This window comes from Achroia grisella, unplaced genomic scaffold (genome assembly GCF_030625045.1).
Source record: "Achroia grisella isolate CSIRO2021 unplaced genomic scaffold, CSIRO_AGI_Agris_v1 utg402, whole genome shotgun sequence".
In the NCBI taxonomy this organism is placed as follows: domain Eukaryota; kingdom Metazoa; phylum Arthropoda; class Insecta; order Lepidoptera; family Pyralidae; genus Achroia; species Achroia grisella.
In genome coordinates this window covers 3,639,906-3,653,464 of record NW_026712841.1, presented here as the reverse complement: position 1 = coordinate 3,653,464, position 13,559 = coordinate 3,639,906, and the positions used below count along the sequence as shown (strand labels likewise).

Sequence of the window (13,559 nt, the reverse complement as noted above, 5' to 3'; positions counted from 1 at the left end):
GAAGCATAAAGTACTCGTACATAATAACATACAGTGTATTTGATCTGTGCAAGCTTCAAAACTGGCCTGGCTGTATTAAAAAATAAAAAAAATGTAATGGCGGCTTTAGTCATTACTTCCGTCTTTTTGTGTCTCTGAATAGTTTTTCATGATTAATTTCATACTTTTGTGTTTTGTAAGTGTTAAATGTAGTTGAAATGTGATATAGATTTCATACTTCATTATTGCTTAAAAACATACTGATCCCCAAGTGAACAGGTAAATCAGCAATGCCTTCATTCATTCTGTAATTTTTGTTGCAAATCTTTACGGGGCGCGTCCATGAGTAATTTTCAAGATTGTGGTAGGTTTCGCTACTTTTAAAATAAGTCCTAATTTTTGCCTTTATTTTTATGATTTATTATTATGTACAGTAATTCTTACAATAATTATTAGTTTCCGATAGATCACTCGACCAGTCTCCATATTTATAACTTCGTAGCTTAGTATAATTTTGGCATATTGTTATAGGTGTTGAATTTAGAGTTTAAAATGATATATTATTAGTTGACTCAGAGTACCATAATGAAAACTATATAATCATAACGGGACGAGAGTGAAGAGACAAAATGTCGAGTGATGAAGACAAACCACCTGCGCCGCCGGTGCGCTTAACCAGCAACCGGGCGACTGATCGAGGAGATTCAGTAGCCTCTGTGGATATGAGACCTCTACCAAAAGGTACCAGTAAAAATATTGTAATATGACTCCTATTTACAATTAATTTTGAATTTATTTGGATTATAATGGAATGATATAGTATTGTATATATTATTATTATATTACAGAGCCAGATGATGGGGGTGATAGAAAAAAGAAAACATTGAAAGCTAAAATAAAAGGCTCTAAGAGCACTGCACATAATGACAACAAGCCAAATATTAGTTATCCAACCAACTTTGAGCATACAGTCCATGTTGGATTTGATGCTGTCACTGGAGAATTCACAGTAAGTGCCTTTTGCATTGAAATAAATAACTATAGTATAAAATAAAAAATAGTTTTGACATGAACATAACCTCTTTTGATAACAAAACTGCATTCATGGAAAAACCCATGACACACCTGTCAACCTAGTGCCCAAAATTATTCCTATTTTATATTTGTTAATGAAACCATTATGATAATAATTAGCCTATACTTTCTTTATTCTTCCTAACTCCATTTAAATTCCTTTTAAATATAACTGTATCAACATTTCATTAATATTATGAAGTATTAGTTTGATTTAATAATATTTGTTTCAAAACTGACTACTGACATGGGTGATGGTTGGGTGACAGTGTAAATGTGACAATTCTTTATGAACACCAAATCTTTTAAAAGTCTCTTAACCTTTCCGCATCAGTTACTGACCTGTCACATCACCTCATCACTAACTCTGTCCCTAACCTTCAATTAACATATTTCTCCTCTCTTGTATCTTTTTATCACTTATTTAATTTATATAAGTGTAAAAAAGGAGATACTGTTTATACAATGGTTTGTTAGGTGTTTTTATGGATTACACTACAAATGCAGTATTTACATATTATTCCTTTTCCTCACCTGTGACTTTTCTACATTGAAATTGGTGTAACATACCATACTAATTTCTAGCAAAATGTAAGTTTCACACACAACATACTTTATACTTTGTGTCGAATGATTCATCTAATAAATCTTTGTATAACTTTGTTTATACTATATAAAGTCTTATCTTAAATGACTATGTAGGTATATTGTATTCTAAAGTTAGACTATACCTACAAAATATGGGAAAATAAAAATAGCTTTTTGCTTTATTGCTTGGCTTCAATTAAGAAATGGTATACTTTATATTTTTCTTTTATTATGTTTACTTCTTTATTTTTAGTAATGGGGATTACATATTTATGTATAATAATTTATTTGATGATAACTGATGGTTTAAATTTTATTTTTACTGTAAAATATATGTTGATTATATTTAGAATACCTAAAAGAGCAAAAGCATGTCCAAAATTAGATATTATTAAAGATATTACTACCAGTTCTCCATAATTTATGTTGATGTAATTGGTACCAATACCTTGTCAAACATTGCCTTGTAAAGCGCCATGACAATACTTAGTTTTAGCAGTATATTGTACTAAATGTAATATAAAAGTAATATGGTGTTATGGTAATGAATATATTGTGAAGTCATGTAATTGAGTTCCATGTACTACCGCTTTTGTTTCAAGCTGCCTATGACAGTAAGTAATAGCTTGTATTATTACAACATTATGCTCCTTCATTTTATAGACAATGTGAAAGACTAGGAGACATGAATGTGATCATGAGCATTGTTTAATTTTATGGCTTATTATTACCTCAGAAATATATTGTTGCAATGTCCCAAATAATACTGCATTTTTGTGTGGCATGCTCTCTTGTATATAATATAATATTTAGCTATGAAGCTAATTTAAAATTTTAATTTGTGTACCTTTATTAATAGTTTGAATAGTACTTTTTTTTTTTTGTTAATATTTTGTCATAATATTATATTTAAAATACAGTATATGTAATATATTATTTACAATACTCATATATAGCACAATAGAATATTGTTAGTGAAATTATAGTACATATATTAATTATATATTTGTATAATTATTTCAATATTCAGATATACTTTGAAAATATAAACATTAAAAATTAATTTAAATATTGTTATTTTTATTTATTTTTGTTACACAATGAACACAGTTTATGATGTTGAATATTTTTAACAAGGTTTAGCATGACTTAAAACTTTTATTACTATGATATAATTATTTGGTTAGTATTTGTTTTTCAAAATTATATATGTGGAAAGATAACTTATATAATTGGTAATGTGGTATAATTTAAATTATATACTATACAATAAAAACTTGATCATAATGATATATACTTTGTCCACCACAGGGCATGCCTGAAGCATGGGCGCGACTGTTGATGGCATCAAATATCAGCAAACAAGAACAAAAGAGCAATCCACAAGCTGTTCTAGATGTATTGAAGTGGTATGATGCATCTGCGACGCAACCGCCGCCTTCCAAATACATGACCTCAGCACAGATGCATACAACTCATTCAGGTATAATTGTCGATACAAATTAATATTATAAGGATTTTCTTGGTTTTATGTTAGCTTCGTTTGTTCTTTCAACATTTCTCAAAGAAATATAAATATGTTATATTGTAATGTAATTTCTATAAGCAATTATTCATAGTAATTATTGTATATTTTATGTTTCATTGGTTGCTGTAATAGTGATCACAAATAAGAAAAATATTTTTATCACACTGCGCATTGGCTTGAGATATATGACACGGTTGAGGGAGTTATGTGATGTGAAGGCGGGTTATATCCCACCTATTTTAAAATTATCATCAACTAAATAATTCTTAACATAGGATCTTTATAATTGCTGTTGGTAAATTGTCCAATAATTTATTTCTAATTTAATTGTTTTAAATTTGATAAGTTTTCTTATAATTCAACATTTAGTTCCACAAATTTAATAAGAGAATAATAACCCTGACTATATTGTATGAACTGCGACAATCAGAGAGTAATGCAGTGTTTTGATGCTATTGTGAATATTATCGATGTTGTCATTAAAATTCACTATTTTGTGCTTTGGGGACAGGTTCCTCTGTATCGCGAGTGTCTTCAAGTAGTCCATCATCATCTACACCCACCGACACGGAGCATCCTGAGCCGCCTCCACCGCCTCCTTCGAGACCGGATCGCACCAAAAGTATTGTATGTATATGCTATTCTATCCTTTTGAGCAAATGATTTATTTATCTATATATTATTAATAATAAATGTCCAAACTTAAAACTGTTTATGCAATGTCTTGCAATATATGTGATAGCAATCTGAACAATTAATAAACATCTAAAAATGTTCATAATATTATAATTATTTTTGATAATTGACCGATAATGTGAGATTTCCATATTATTGGGCTTTTTAAATAAATGAGTACTATAATACATCTCAACATGATGCATGGAACTGAGACATTGTAAGTATATAAAACACAATTTGTAGTATAAATTTTTAATGATTACATAGACCATTAAACTTGCATAATTTCTAGACGAATGGTAAGATGAATGGAGAATAGATATATGCAAGTTTTGTGTGTGACAATATAATCTAATATAATAAAGAAATTAAATGAAATTACTGAATAATATTTATTGTCATAATCTAATTAACAAATGTATAAAATTTATATAAACCAAATCTATGTTTATTTACTATTATTTAAGTAAATTTAGTGCAGCGGCTTCACTGGATATTTTTAATTACCCAGGTTAGAGATCTCCCTAATCTGTGTGGACAGTAATCCCTAGATGTATTATATTGATCTTTTGGATTAAACAGTATGGTAAAAGGTCTTTGGTAAAAACTTTACTATTCTGTTGTTAGTATACAAAACCTATAGAAGAGGAGGAGCCCCCACCCCGGCCTGTGCAAGCGTCCGCTTCGCCTCCACATGTGCCACATCCGACGCTCACAACACACTCGGTTCGTAAATATTAATTCCCTTTATACTTGTAAATATAATCTCCTAAAAACGTAATTTGAATGTTACCATGCCATAATGTAGGTTTAACTCAGTTTTAATTTATTTTAATATACAAATAATGCGCGCGCGTCATGGCCGCCGTACGGTCTGTTCTGTCATAGGTAGGGTGGAGGGGGGAAGGGCGGGAACAAAAACTAACGGACTCTAATGTAATAATATGTGCTTACGATGGTACAGGGTATATTTTAAACACACAGTTTTGTTTTTCAAAATTAACATATTAGACTACATTAGAATTAGATCAAAAATCATTTACTTATGTACAACATTTTAGCTGCTTATGTATGAGCTCAAGTTTTTTGTACTAATATTGTTTCTCTACTGTCTAGTCAGTACACAGATTCAATTGAGAAACTCGCCTGAATTTATTTTTATAAAGGGCAGTTTATTTACATTGTATATGTATACAATGTAAATAAACTGAAGAATTTATGTGTAACATTAAATGAAAATCCTGTGCTTGTATCTAAGCAGGAGTGTGTTTTAAATTTATTTTAATTAAATTTCTTATTCTTGTTTATGTTATTCTATGTGAACTCACATAGAATTAACGTAAACTACGACTTAAATAAAAGGCGAAGTAAGTATACCAAGGTATCCTGTTTGAAATTACTTATTAAATTAGTTTTAGTGCAGGCGACACTCATCTTCTGGGTATTGTTATTTATTGTTATGCATATTAGATATGCAGCAGAGCAGAAGTGGGCAGTGTTCCACTGCCGCTGGACCGCAACAAGAACCCCGCTTCGCTGGCGCCGTCGACGCCGCCCGCACCTCTCGCGCCGCTCGCGCCCGTCGCACCACCAGCCAATGGCGCGCAGACCACCACCGAGACGGGGTATCTGTCCAAACTTTCTGTACACATTTTCTTTGAGTTATATGAATTTAGATCAATAAATTCCTATTTTGTTACAGAAGAGCAACGGGGCAACAACAAAGGAAAAAGAAAATGTCAGATGAAGAAATTTTAGAAAAACTAAGGACCATAGTCAGTGTTGGTGATCCAAATAGGAAATATACCAAAATGGAAAAGATTGGACAAGGGTAAGAGTAATTATAACTCTACTACTGATATACACTTCCATCTTCCACACATGAAGTTCTTTGTGAAAACGATTTTTCGGAGAAATATAATCTAACCTTTTATTACAGTGCATCAGGTACAGTGTACACGGCAATCGAGACATCTACCGGTATGGAGGTGGCGATCAAACAGATGAATCTTAGTCAGCAACCAAAGAAGGAGTTGATCATCAATGAAATCCTTGTCATGCGGGAGAATAAACACAACAATGTGGTTAACTATCTTGATAGCTATCTTGTAAATGAGGTATGTCTATTTATATATATTAATATAAAAACTTTGGAACAAAGTCGAAAAGGGGTCTAAATACATAATACAGATTTTTATGATCGTAAAATACTTAAGCGAGCTGTATAAGCTTTATAATGTCAGTTGCAGTTCGATGGTTAGTTTGAAGAGCAAAATCTTTTCAAATAACAGCATAGTTAGAAAAAATTTACATAATACAAAATATACATAATTTTCTTACTTGATAATTGATTTTGTGACTGTTTAACTCATTCTAAAAAGACATAAAAAATGAATAAGTTTCTTGTAAAATACAGAGAAAATTATTTTATATTTATGTATAAAATTTATTAGGAAATTTTATTTTCGGTATTTTTTTTCCATTCATTTGTTTTTACCTTTCTGTTACTGGTAGCTTGTGTTTCTTTTTATAAACTTTGTATTTTTTATTGTCAGTTTTGACTTCTTCACTGTGAGCCTTTTTGGTAAATATACACATTTTTTACTGTTATTTTGATTTTTAATAAAATAGTCATTGTGATCCCACTCTAGTAACACCTTTCCATGGCGAAACGGCTTAGCAGATCTTAATGAAATATGTGTTGTTAGATTGTATCCCGAAGATGGACAGATAGCAGACGCGGTTTACTAATGAAAATGTTTCTGTTCAAATATGTAATTTGTTTGTCAGGAATTATGGGTGGTGATGGAATACCTAGCGGGTGGTTCCCTAACAGACGTGGTAACGGAGACGTGTATGGACGAGGGGCAGATTGCGGCCGTGTGCCGCGAGGTGCTTCAAGCGCTGCATTTTCTGCACACCAACCATGTTATACATCGAGACATCAAGTCAGATAACATCTTGCTTGGACTTGATGGACAAGTTAAACTCAGTATGTAGATTTTTATGATTAAACATTTCAGTAAGACATTATAAGGAAAAGAAATTAATTATCGCCTTTAAATGCAATAGTAAAATTATAATTAATGTTTAGATATTTCCATTTCTTATAAAACTGTATTAGTAGTTCATTAACGTAATTGGTACTGCAACCAAGCTGATAGTAAGTGGCAATTATTACCTATGTTGCCAAATTATTAGCCTTCAGAAATAAAATAATCTGTAAACACAGATATGAATAAATATAGAAAAGAAAGAAAAAAAGAAAAAAGATCTCTTGAAAGGATCTTAAAAAATCAACATTTATAACAATTTCATACATAATATTAATATAATATTGTGTTATACTTATATTAACTATGTGCAGAGCGTTTGTTGTTCCTGCACATATATTTTCAACTGCTTAATATTGTACATTTCTATATACAACAATGCTTAACAATTTTTACAGTATAGCAGTTCGCCATTTTTTAAACTTGTATGATATTTCGGTTTGAAGGGTGAGATTTGGCAGTGAAAATATAGAGCATGTTATCTGGCAAAACATGCGGGCTATCACGGGCGTTACACCACGTGAGCCAATATCTGTGGTGCTATTGTATTATAGGCAACTGATGTATATCAATTTGATTACAGCTGATTTTGGGTTCTGCGCTCAAATATCTCCTGAGCAAAATAAAAGAACAACAATGGTCGGAACGCCTTATTGGATGGCGCCGGAGGTTGTTACAAGAAAGCAATATGGTCCAAAAGTAAGCATGATACATTTATGTTTTTTAAATATAGTACAAACCAATTTTTATTTATCTAATGTTTATGCGTTAAGCAACACTAGAATAGTATTACATTGTAAAGAGATAATATGAAGTGGTGTTCAGCTCAATTGGGCCGCTCGAACCGGGAAATACCACACCTCGGCAGAAAACCGGCGTTAGGCGTTATCGCGTTTCGCATGGTGAGCTGTAGGTTCCGGATGCCCCTCCCCTCCCCCTATCCCTTTCCTACTTCCTCCTACCCACCCCTTTCTTACATACCATGGCAGCGGAATATAAGAGATTTTTACCCCAGAGTGGTACCAGTAACCGTGTTACTGGAGAATCCACCCCTGAGATATCACACTCAGGCTGCCCTGCGTATTCTGGGGTGGGCAATACTCCGCTCAATTTGGCCAACAGGAAACCGAGCATATCTCCATCGGCATTTCCCTTGCTCAGAGTCAGTTTTTGCAACATCAGGGGAATTCATTCCAATCTCAACGCCGTCCACCATCACCTAGAGACGGCGAGGCCGGTTTTGCTCTTCCTTACGGAGACGCAAATATCCTGTCCCGACGAAATTTCGTACCTGACCTACCCTGGATATTAATTGGAACACCATTTTATTCCACGGGCCGGTGTGTGCGCTTATGTCAGAGGATATTTGCTGTCGCCGTCTTGGTACACTTGAAGGTACTGACCTGTCCATTTTATGGTTGCGTGTAGATTGCGATGACCACCCCCGCATCTATGCATGCTTATACAGGTCCCATAGCGGTAACACCGAAACTGACCGACTCATTGAACACGTCCAAATGGCTACAGATTTTTTGCTCCAACAGATTCCCTCCGCTGAGGTCGTGATTCTATGTGACTTTAACGCCCATCACGCTGAATGGCTCGGTTCACGTACCACCGACTATGCGGAGAGATCTGTTCATGGCTTTGCATTGGCATATGGTTTGACGCAACTGGTATCCTCGCCTACGCGAATTCCTGATGTTGTTGACCATATACCTTCACTGTGGGACTGTTCTGCTGACTTCTCATCCGGACGGATATCAGATCTCTGTGGAAGCCCCACTGATCTTTGTTTGATACGGAGCGAAGTGCCTCTCACGCGTCCTTCTTTGCCGCGATCGCGACCGCGATCTACTGGTCGACGTCGTGTTTGGCATTTTAAGTCGGCAGATTGGAATGAGATGCGAAGTTTTTTTGCATCTTACCCGTGGGGGCGAGTTTGCTTCGCATTGGACGATCCTGATGTAATAGCTGAATCTGTCACCGATACTACATCGGTGACAGATTCAGCTATTACATCAGGATCGTCCAATTTGGAATAAACATCTCCATTCCCTGAAGTACTAACTTCAGGGAATGGAGATGTTTATTCCAAATTCCCAGGAACCTGTCGGTGGTAGATCTCAGTCCTGGTATGGCGGATCCTGTAGATCGGCGTCTCGCCATAAGCAGGAATGCTTCCGTGCCTGGGTTGCAGCTGTGAAGTCGAGTGATCCAGATACCAGTGCCCATAAAAGGAAGTATAACTCCGCTTCCAGGTCCTTCAAAAGAGTTATTGTCACAGCAAAGTCGGAGCACATCAGCAGAATTAGTAAGAGACTAAACAGTCTTCCATCTGGATCCTGGGCTTTTTGGTCTCTTGCCAAAGCTGCTCAGGGATATTTCTGTCAGCCATCTTTTCCACCACTGCGCAGAGAGGATAACTCGTTGGCCCAACATGCTAAAGAGAAGGCCGATCTCCTTGGTCTCTTTTTGCATCCAACTCGACACTGGACGATAGGGAGCACCGCCGGTCATCTCGCGGTGTGAGACTTTTATGCCAGAGGTAAAATTTACTCAAAAGCTGGTACGTAAGTCTCTTTTCTCCCTTGATATCCACAAGTCGAGTGGGCCTGACGATATTCCTGCTATTGTGCTCAGGACGTGTGCACCTGAGTTGGCTCCGGTACTAACGCGTCTTTTCCGGTACTGCTACTCTACAGGTGTAGTCCCGAAACTTTGGAAGACGGCTTTGGTTCATCCGATCCCTAAGAAGGGAGATCGCTCAGATTGTTGATGTTAGTCTGGATATTGCGAAGGCCTTTGATCGGGTTTGGCACAAAGCTCTTCTTTCAAAGCTACCATCCTTCGGGTTGCCTGCGAAGTTATGCAAATGGATCGCCAGCTTTCTCGCTGATCGGAGCATCAAGATCATTGTCGATGGTGCTTGCTCCGACCCACACTCTGTGTGAATGCTGGTGTTCCACAAGGCTGTGTGCTGTCTTCGACTCTGTTCCTTCTGCATAACAATGACATGTTACAAATCAACATCATTCATTGCTATGCGGATGACAGTACCGGAGATATCTTGTACAGCGGCCATGCTAATATGTCGCAGGCAAAAGTTATAGAGTACCGGAACAAACTTGTGTCCGAAATCGAAACTTCACTGCAAATCAAGTTTCGGTTTGGGCTCAGGAAAATTGTGTTCAATTCAACCCCAAGAAGACACTAGTTTGCGCGTTTACCGCTAAAAAGAATCCATTTATCGTATCTCCTCAGTTTCAAGACACTCTCCTTGATGTGAAGCCAAATCTCGAGGTCCTTGGCGTTGATATATCCATCTGCACATGGAATACTGTTCTCACCTCTGGGCGGGAGCACCACAATACCAGCTACTTCTATTTGACCGCATTCAGAACCGAGCAGCCAGAATCATTGGTAATCAACGTCTATGTGACAGACTCGGCCCATTGGCTTTGCGGCGTGATATTGCATCTCTGTGTATTTTCTACCGCATATATCACGGGGAGTGTTCTGAGGAATTGTTCGGATTAATACCAGCTGCTGAGTTTCACTACCGTACCACCCGCCAGAAACTGAAATACCATCCTGATCATCTGGATGAATGGCGGTCTTCCACAGTGCGGTTTTCTAGAAACTTTTTGCCTCGCACAACCACATTGTGGAATCACCTTCCAGCAATGGTATTTCTGAACCGATACGATATTGAAACCTTCAAGAAAAGAGCATATTCCTTTTTAAAAGGCCGACAACGTACTTGCAATTCCCCTGGTGTTGCGGGTGCTCATGGGCGGCGGCGGCACTTACCATCAGGTGAGCCACATGCTCGTTTGTTCCGTGTTATAAAAAATAAAATGAAGAATTGTATCGAAAATATACCGTATTAAAAGTCCAACTATTACCAATTTTAAATATAATATTTGAATTATGATTTATCTAATTAAGAATCTAAGTGTTCTAAGTTTTTTATTTTTAGTGAACATAGAATCATAATTGTAAGCATTTGTGATTTTATAAATTCCAGGTTGACGTATGGTCGTTGGGTATAATGGCGATAGAGATGATAGAAGGTGAACCACCATATTTAAACGAAAATCCTCTCCGTGCTCTATACTTAATAGCCACTAATGGCAAACCAGACATCAAAGACAAAGAGAAACTAAGTCCGGTTTTCCAGGATTTTCTTGACCAGTGCCTCGAGGTAGACGTCGACCGACGCGCCACTGCGCTCGACTTACTCAAGGTATGTGATCTTCGTGGCTCTTTATGCTACTAAATCACTAGCAATATATGAATGTAACAGGATGTAAGATGTCTACATGCCATATAAAGCTAATAAGCAACTATGCAATGTATTACCTTCACGCCAACTAACAAGAATATGTTATAGTTCATATGATAGGGATGTATTATTGTAAATTAATTTCTTTTGCTTCAGCACCCATTCCTGAAATTAGCGCGACCACTGGCGTCTCTGACGCCGCTGATAATGGCGGCGAAAGAAGCAGCCAAGGGACATTAGCATCGGCCGCCGGCGCCCCCCGCCGCGCCGCGCCGCTAGCGCCCCCGCGCCCCCCGCGCACCCGCGCCCTCTAGTGCCTACAACACATGTGTACTTCGTGTGCGTACATACACTCCATTATATTAGACATACTGATGCTCCGGTACGGTACATACTGAAACTATCATCGTGTCGTCGATTAGCAACGTGTATATCTATCGATGGAGCCATCGTGTCTCATAAATTGTAATGAGCATAAATCGATTACAGAGCAATATTTTATCCGTATAAAATGGCTGCCGATGAATATAATAGAATTATAATATTTTTACAAGAAAGAGATTAGAAATGCAGTCCAGTAATATAAAAACTGTAGTGTCGTTTAGTAGTGTTATTTATTCTAATTAGCGACGTAATCTCTTATTGACGTATTTCATTCGACTGTTTATTCTATAAGGAACAAGGAGTCGAATAGAGTTATAGATAATACTAGAGACTAGATACGAATTTGTAAACGATTCAGCTGCGAACGAAGACTGGCAGTTAATGTTTAGGTAACCTTGTAAAGTATAAATAGTAGAATATGTTAGGTCCATTATTTTAGTACCGACTCAGCTTGTTCACTGTGATGGTAGGATGTTAGCTGATGTTAGGTAGGAACACATATAAATAAGAGTCGAGTGGTTCGCGCGTATCGCGCTCTACCGAGTTCCTTCGAGGTTGGCGTGATATCGATTATTATGTATTACTATGACTGGCAAATTGATTTTTTTATTTGCATTCATTAAATTATTGCATATTTGACTATTACTGAATTGAGCATTCAAGTTTTACAATATTTTTATGTTACTGATTTAAATAATATGAGAACTGATTTTATAATTATTATAATTAATGAGTGAATATTTTAAATAAATGTTAAATTAACATGACTCTAGAAACTGTTAGCTTGGTTTGCTTACATGCTTACAATAGTTACTAGTTAGGTTTATATGTAATTGTTAATTTATTGAAATTGCTTATTGCTTCTAATCAATATATTGTAATTTGAGATTATTATTATTGATGTGGTTTACTTTATTTTCAAAATCTAGTTATCTTTTATGATATGAGATATATTTCGTGATGTCCTTTACCGTCAAAGTTTTACTGTAAACACCACTACATAGCTAGCTTGTTTGGTGAAACTGTATGAGTGATGGTATCATTTGTTGTTAGTCATGGAAGTGGAGCATTTACATAGTATTAAGTTTATAAAGTTTATGGGAGTGATGATGCATAGAAAAATAATTTTCCTTTATGGCACAAACAATAGCATTTAAGTTTCATTGAGTTTTTTATTTTCGTTAGCTAAAGACATGGAATATAAATAAGATATATTTTTACCATCACCAATAACCATGACAATTTTTCAAACAAAATTAGTATTTGTGGGCAGATAAAGATGAATAAAATGTTGACTGTCTCATGAAAATTTGTATTGCCAAGCAGCTTGCTTGTGTGCCCTTATATTCCAGTTTCAAAGCATAGGCTGGATATGTGGAGAACCAGGTCAGTCTATTTGTTAATTGGTGATATGAAAAATATACTATATTTTTTTTTACTCCTATAATTTGGCAAACAATATCGTTTTATAAATAAGTTTGCTCTGCCGCACTCTTGAGATCAATAGCAACATATTTAGAAATTATATTGTTTGCTGCTCTTAAAAATATTGCGGACTTCTCAATATAACCGAGTGATATAAATTGAGATTTATATCATTTTATATTATATATAGGTTCAATCTTCAACTCGTGCAAATTTGAATGAAGTTTCACAATAAAAAGCTGCGGTGCTTCTTTTCAAATTAACTTTAATTGTATAATACATAAATGCGTAATAACAACGCGTAAAAACCGATTAAATATTGAATAAGTATTAAACTATTTTGTATCCATCAGTAGTATTTAATAAAAATTATTAAGTAATATAATATTTAGCTAGATGATTGAACCTCTTTGAACAACACTTTATTTATGACAATAGTAGCCCACTAAGTATTTAACAATATCGATTTATTCATATTATACATACAAAAGTATTTTAAATTTGTGGACCTCAGACCACATGCTTTTATTATTTAGGTTGTGCCAACAGATGCTGTTAATTG

The 13,559-nt window shown here is 35.4% G+C and overlaps 1 protein-coding gene across 4 annotated transcripts; it reads left to right on the top strand.

Moving 5' to 3' along the window:
• Positions 1 to 92: 92 nt before the first annotated feature.
• On the top strand, positions 93 to 12,733 carry LOC131844291 (serine/threonine-protein kinase Pak). 4 transcript variants are annotated; one of them, XM_059193134.1, is made up of 13 exons: positions 93 to 258; positions 556 to 720; positions 828 to 988; positions 2,953 to 3,124; positions 3,681 to 3,796; positions 4,475 to 4,573; positions 5,318 to 5,472; positions 5,550 to 5,678; positions 5,787 to 5,964; positions 6,638 to 6,839; positions 7,484 to 7,599; positions 10,931 to 11,149; positions 11,345 to 12,733. In XM_059193134.1, the coding sequence occupies exons 2-13, from the start codon at positions 609 to 611 to the stop codon at positions 11,426 to 11,428; spliced, it is 1,743 nt and encodes a 580-aa protein (XP_059049117.1). In that variant the 5' UTR covers positions 93 to 258; positions 556 to 608; the 3' UTR covers positions 11,429 to 12,733. The 4 variants fall into 4 exon arrangements, with proteins under 4 accessions (XP_059049117.1, XP_059049115.1, XP_059049114.1 ...); XM_059193132.1 differs by having other exon boundaries at positions 547 to 720; XM_059193131.1 differs by having other exon boundaries at positions 511 to 720.
• Positions 12,734 to 13,559: the final 826 nt, after the last annotated feature.

Excerpts from the sequence above, each read along its gene's own strand:
- LOC131844291 (XM_059193134.1), top strand. The coding sequence starts at position 609 with ATGTCGAGTGATGAAGACAAACCACCTGCGCCGCCGGTGCGCTTAACC. Across the intron at positions 721-827 it reads TATGAGACCTCTACCAAAAG|AGCCAGATGATGGGGGTGAT; the intron begins GTACCAGTAAAA and ends ATTATATTACAG. Across the intron at positions 5,679-5,786 it reads ATGGAAAAGATTGGACAAGG|TGCATCAGGTACAGTGTACA; the intron begins GTAAGAGTAATT and ends CTTTTATTACAG.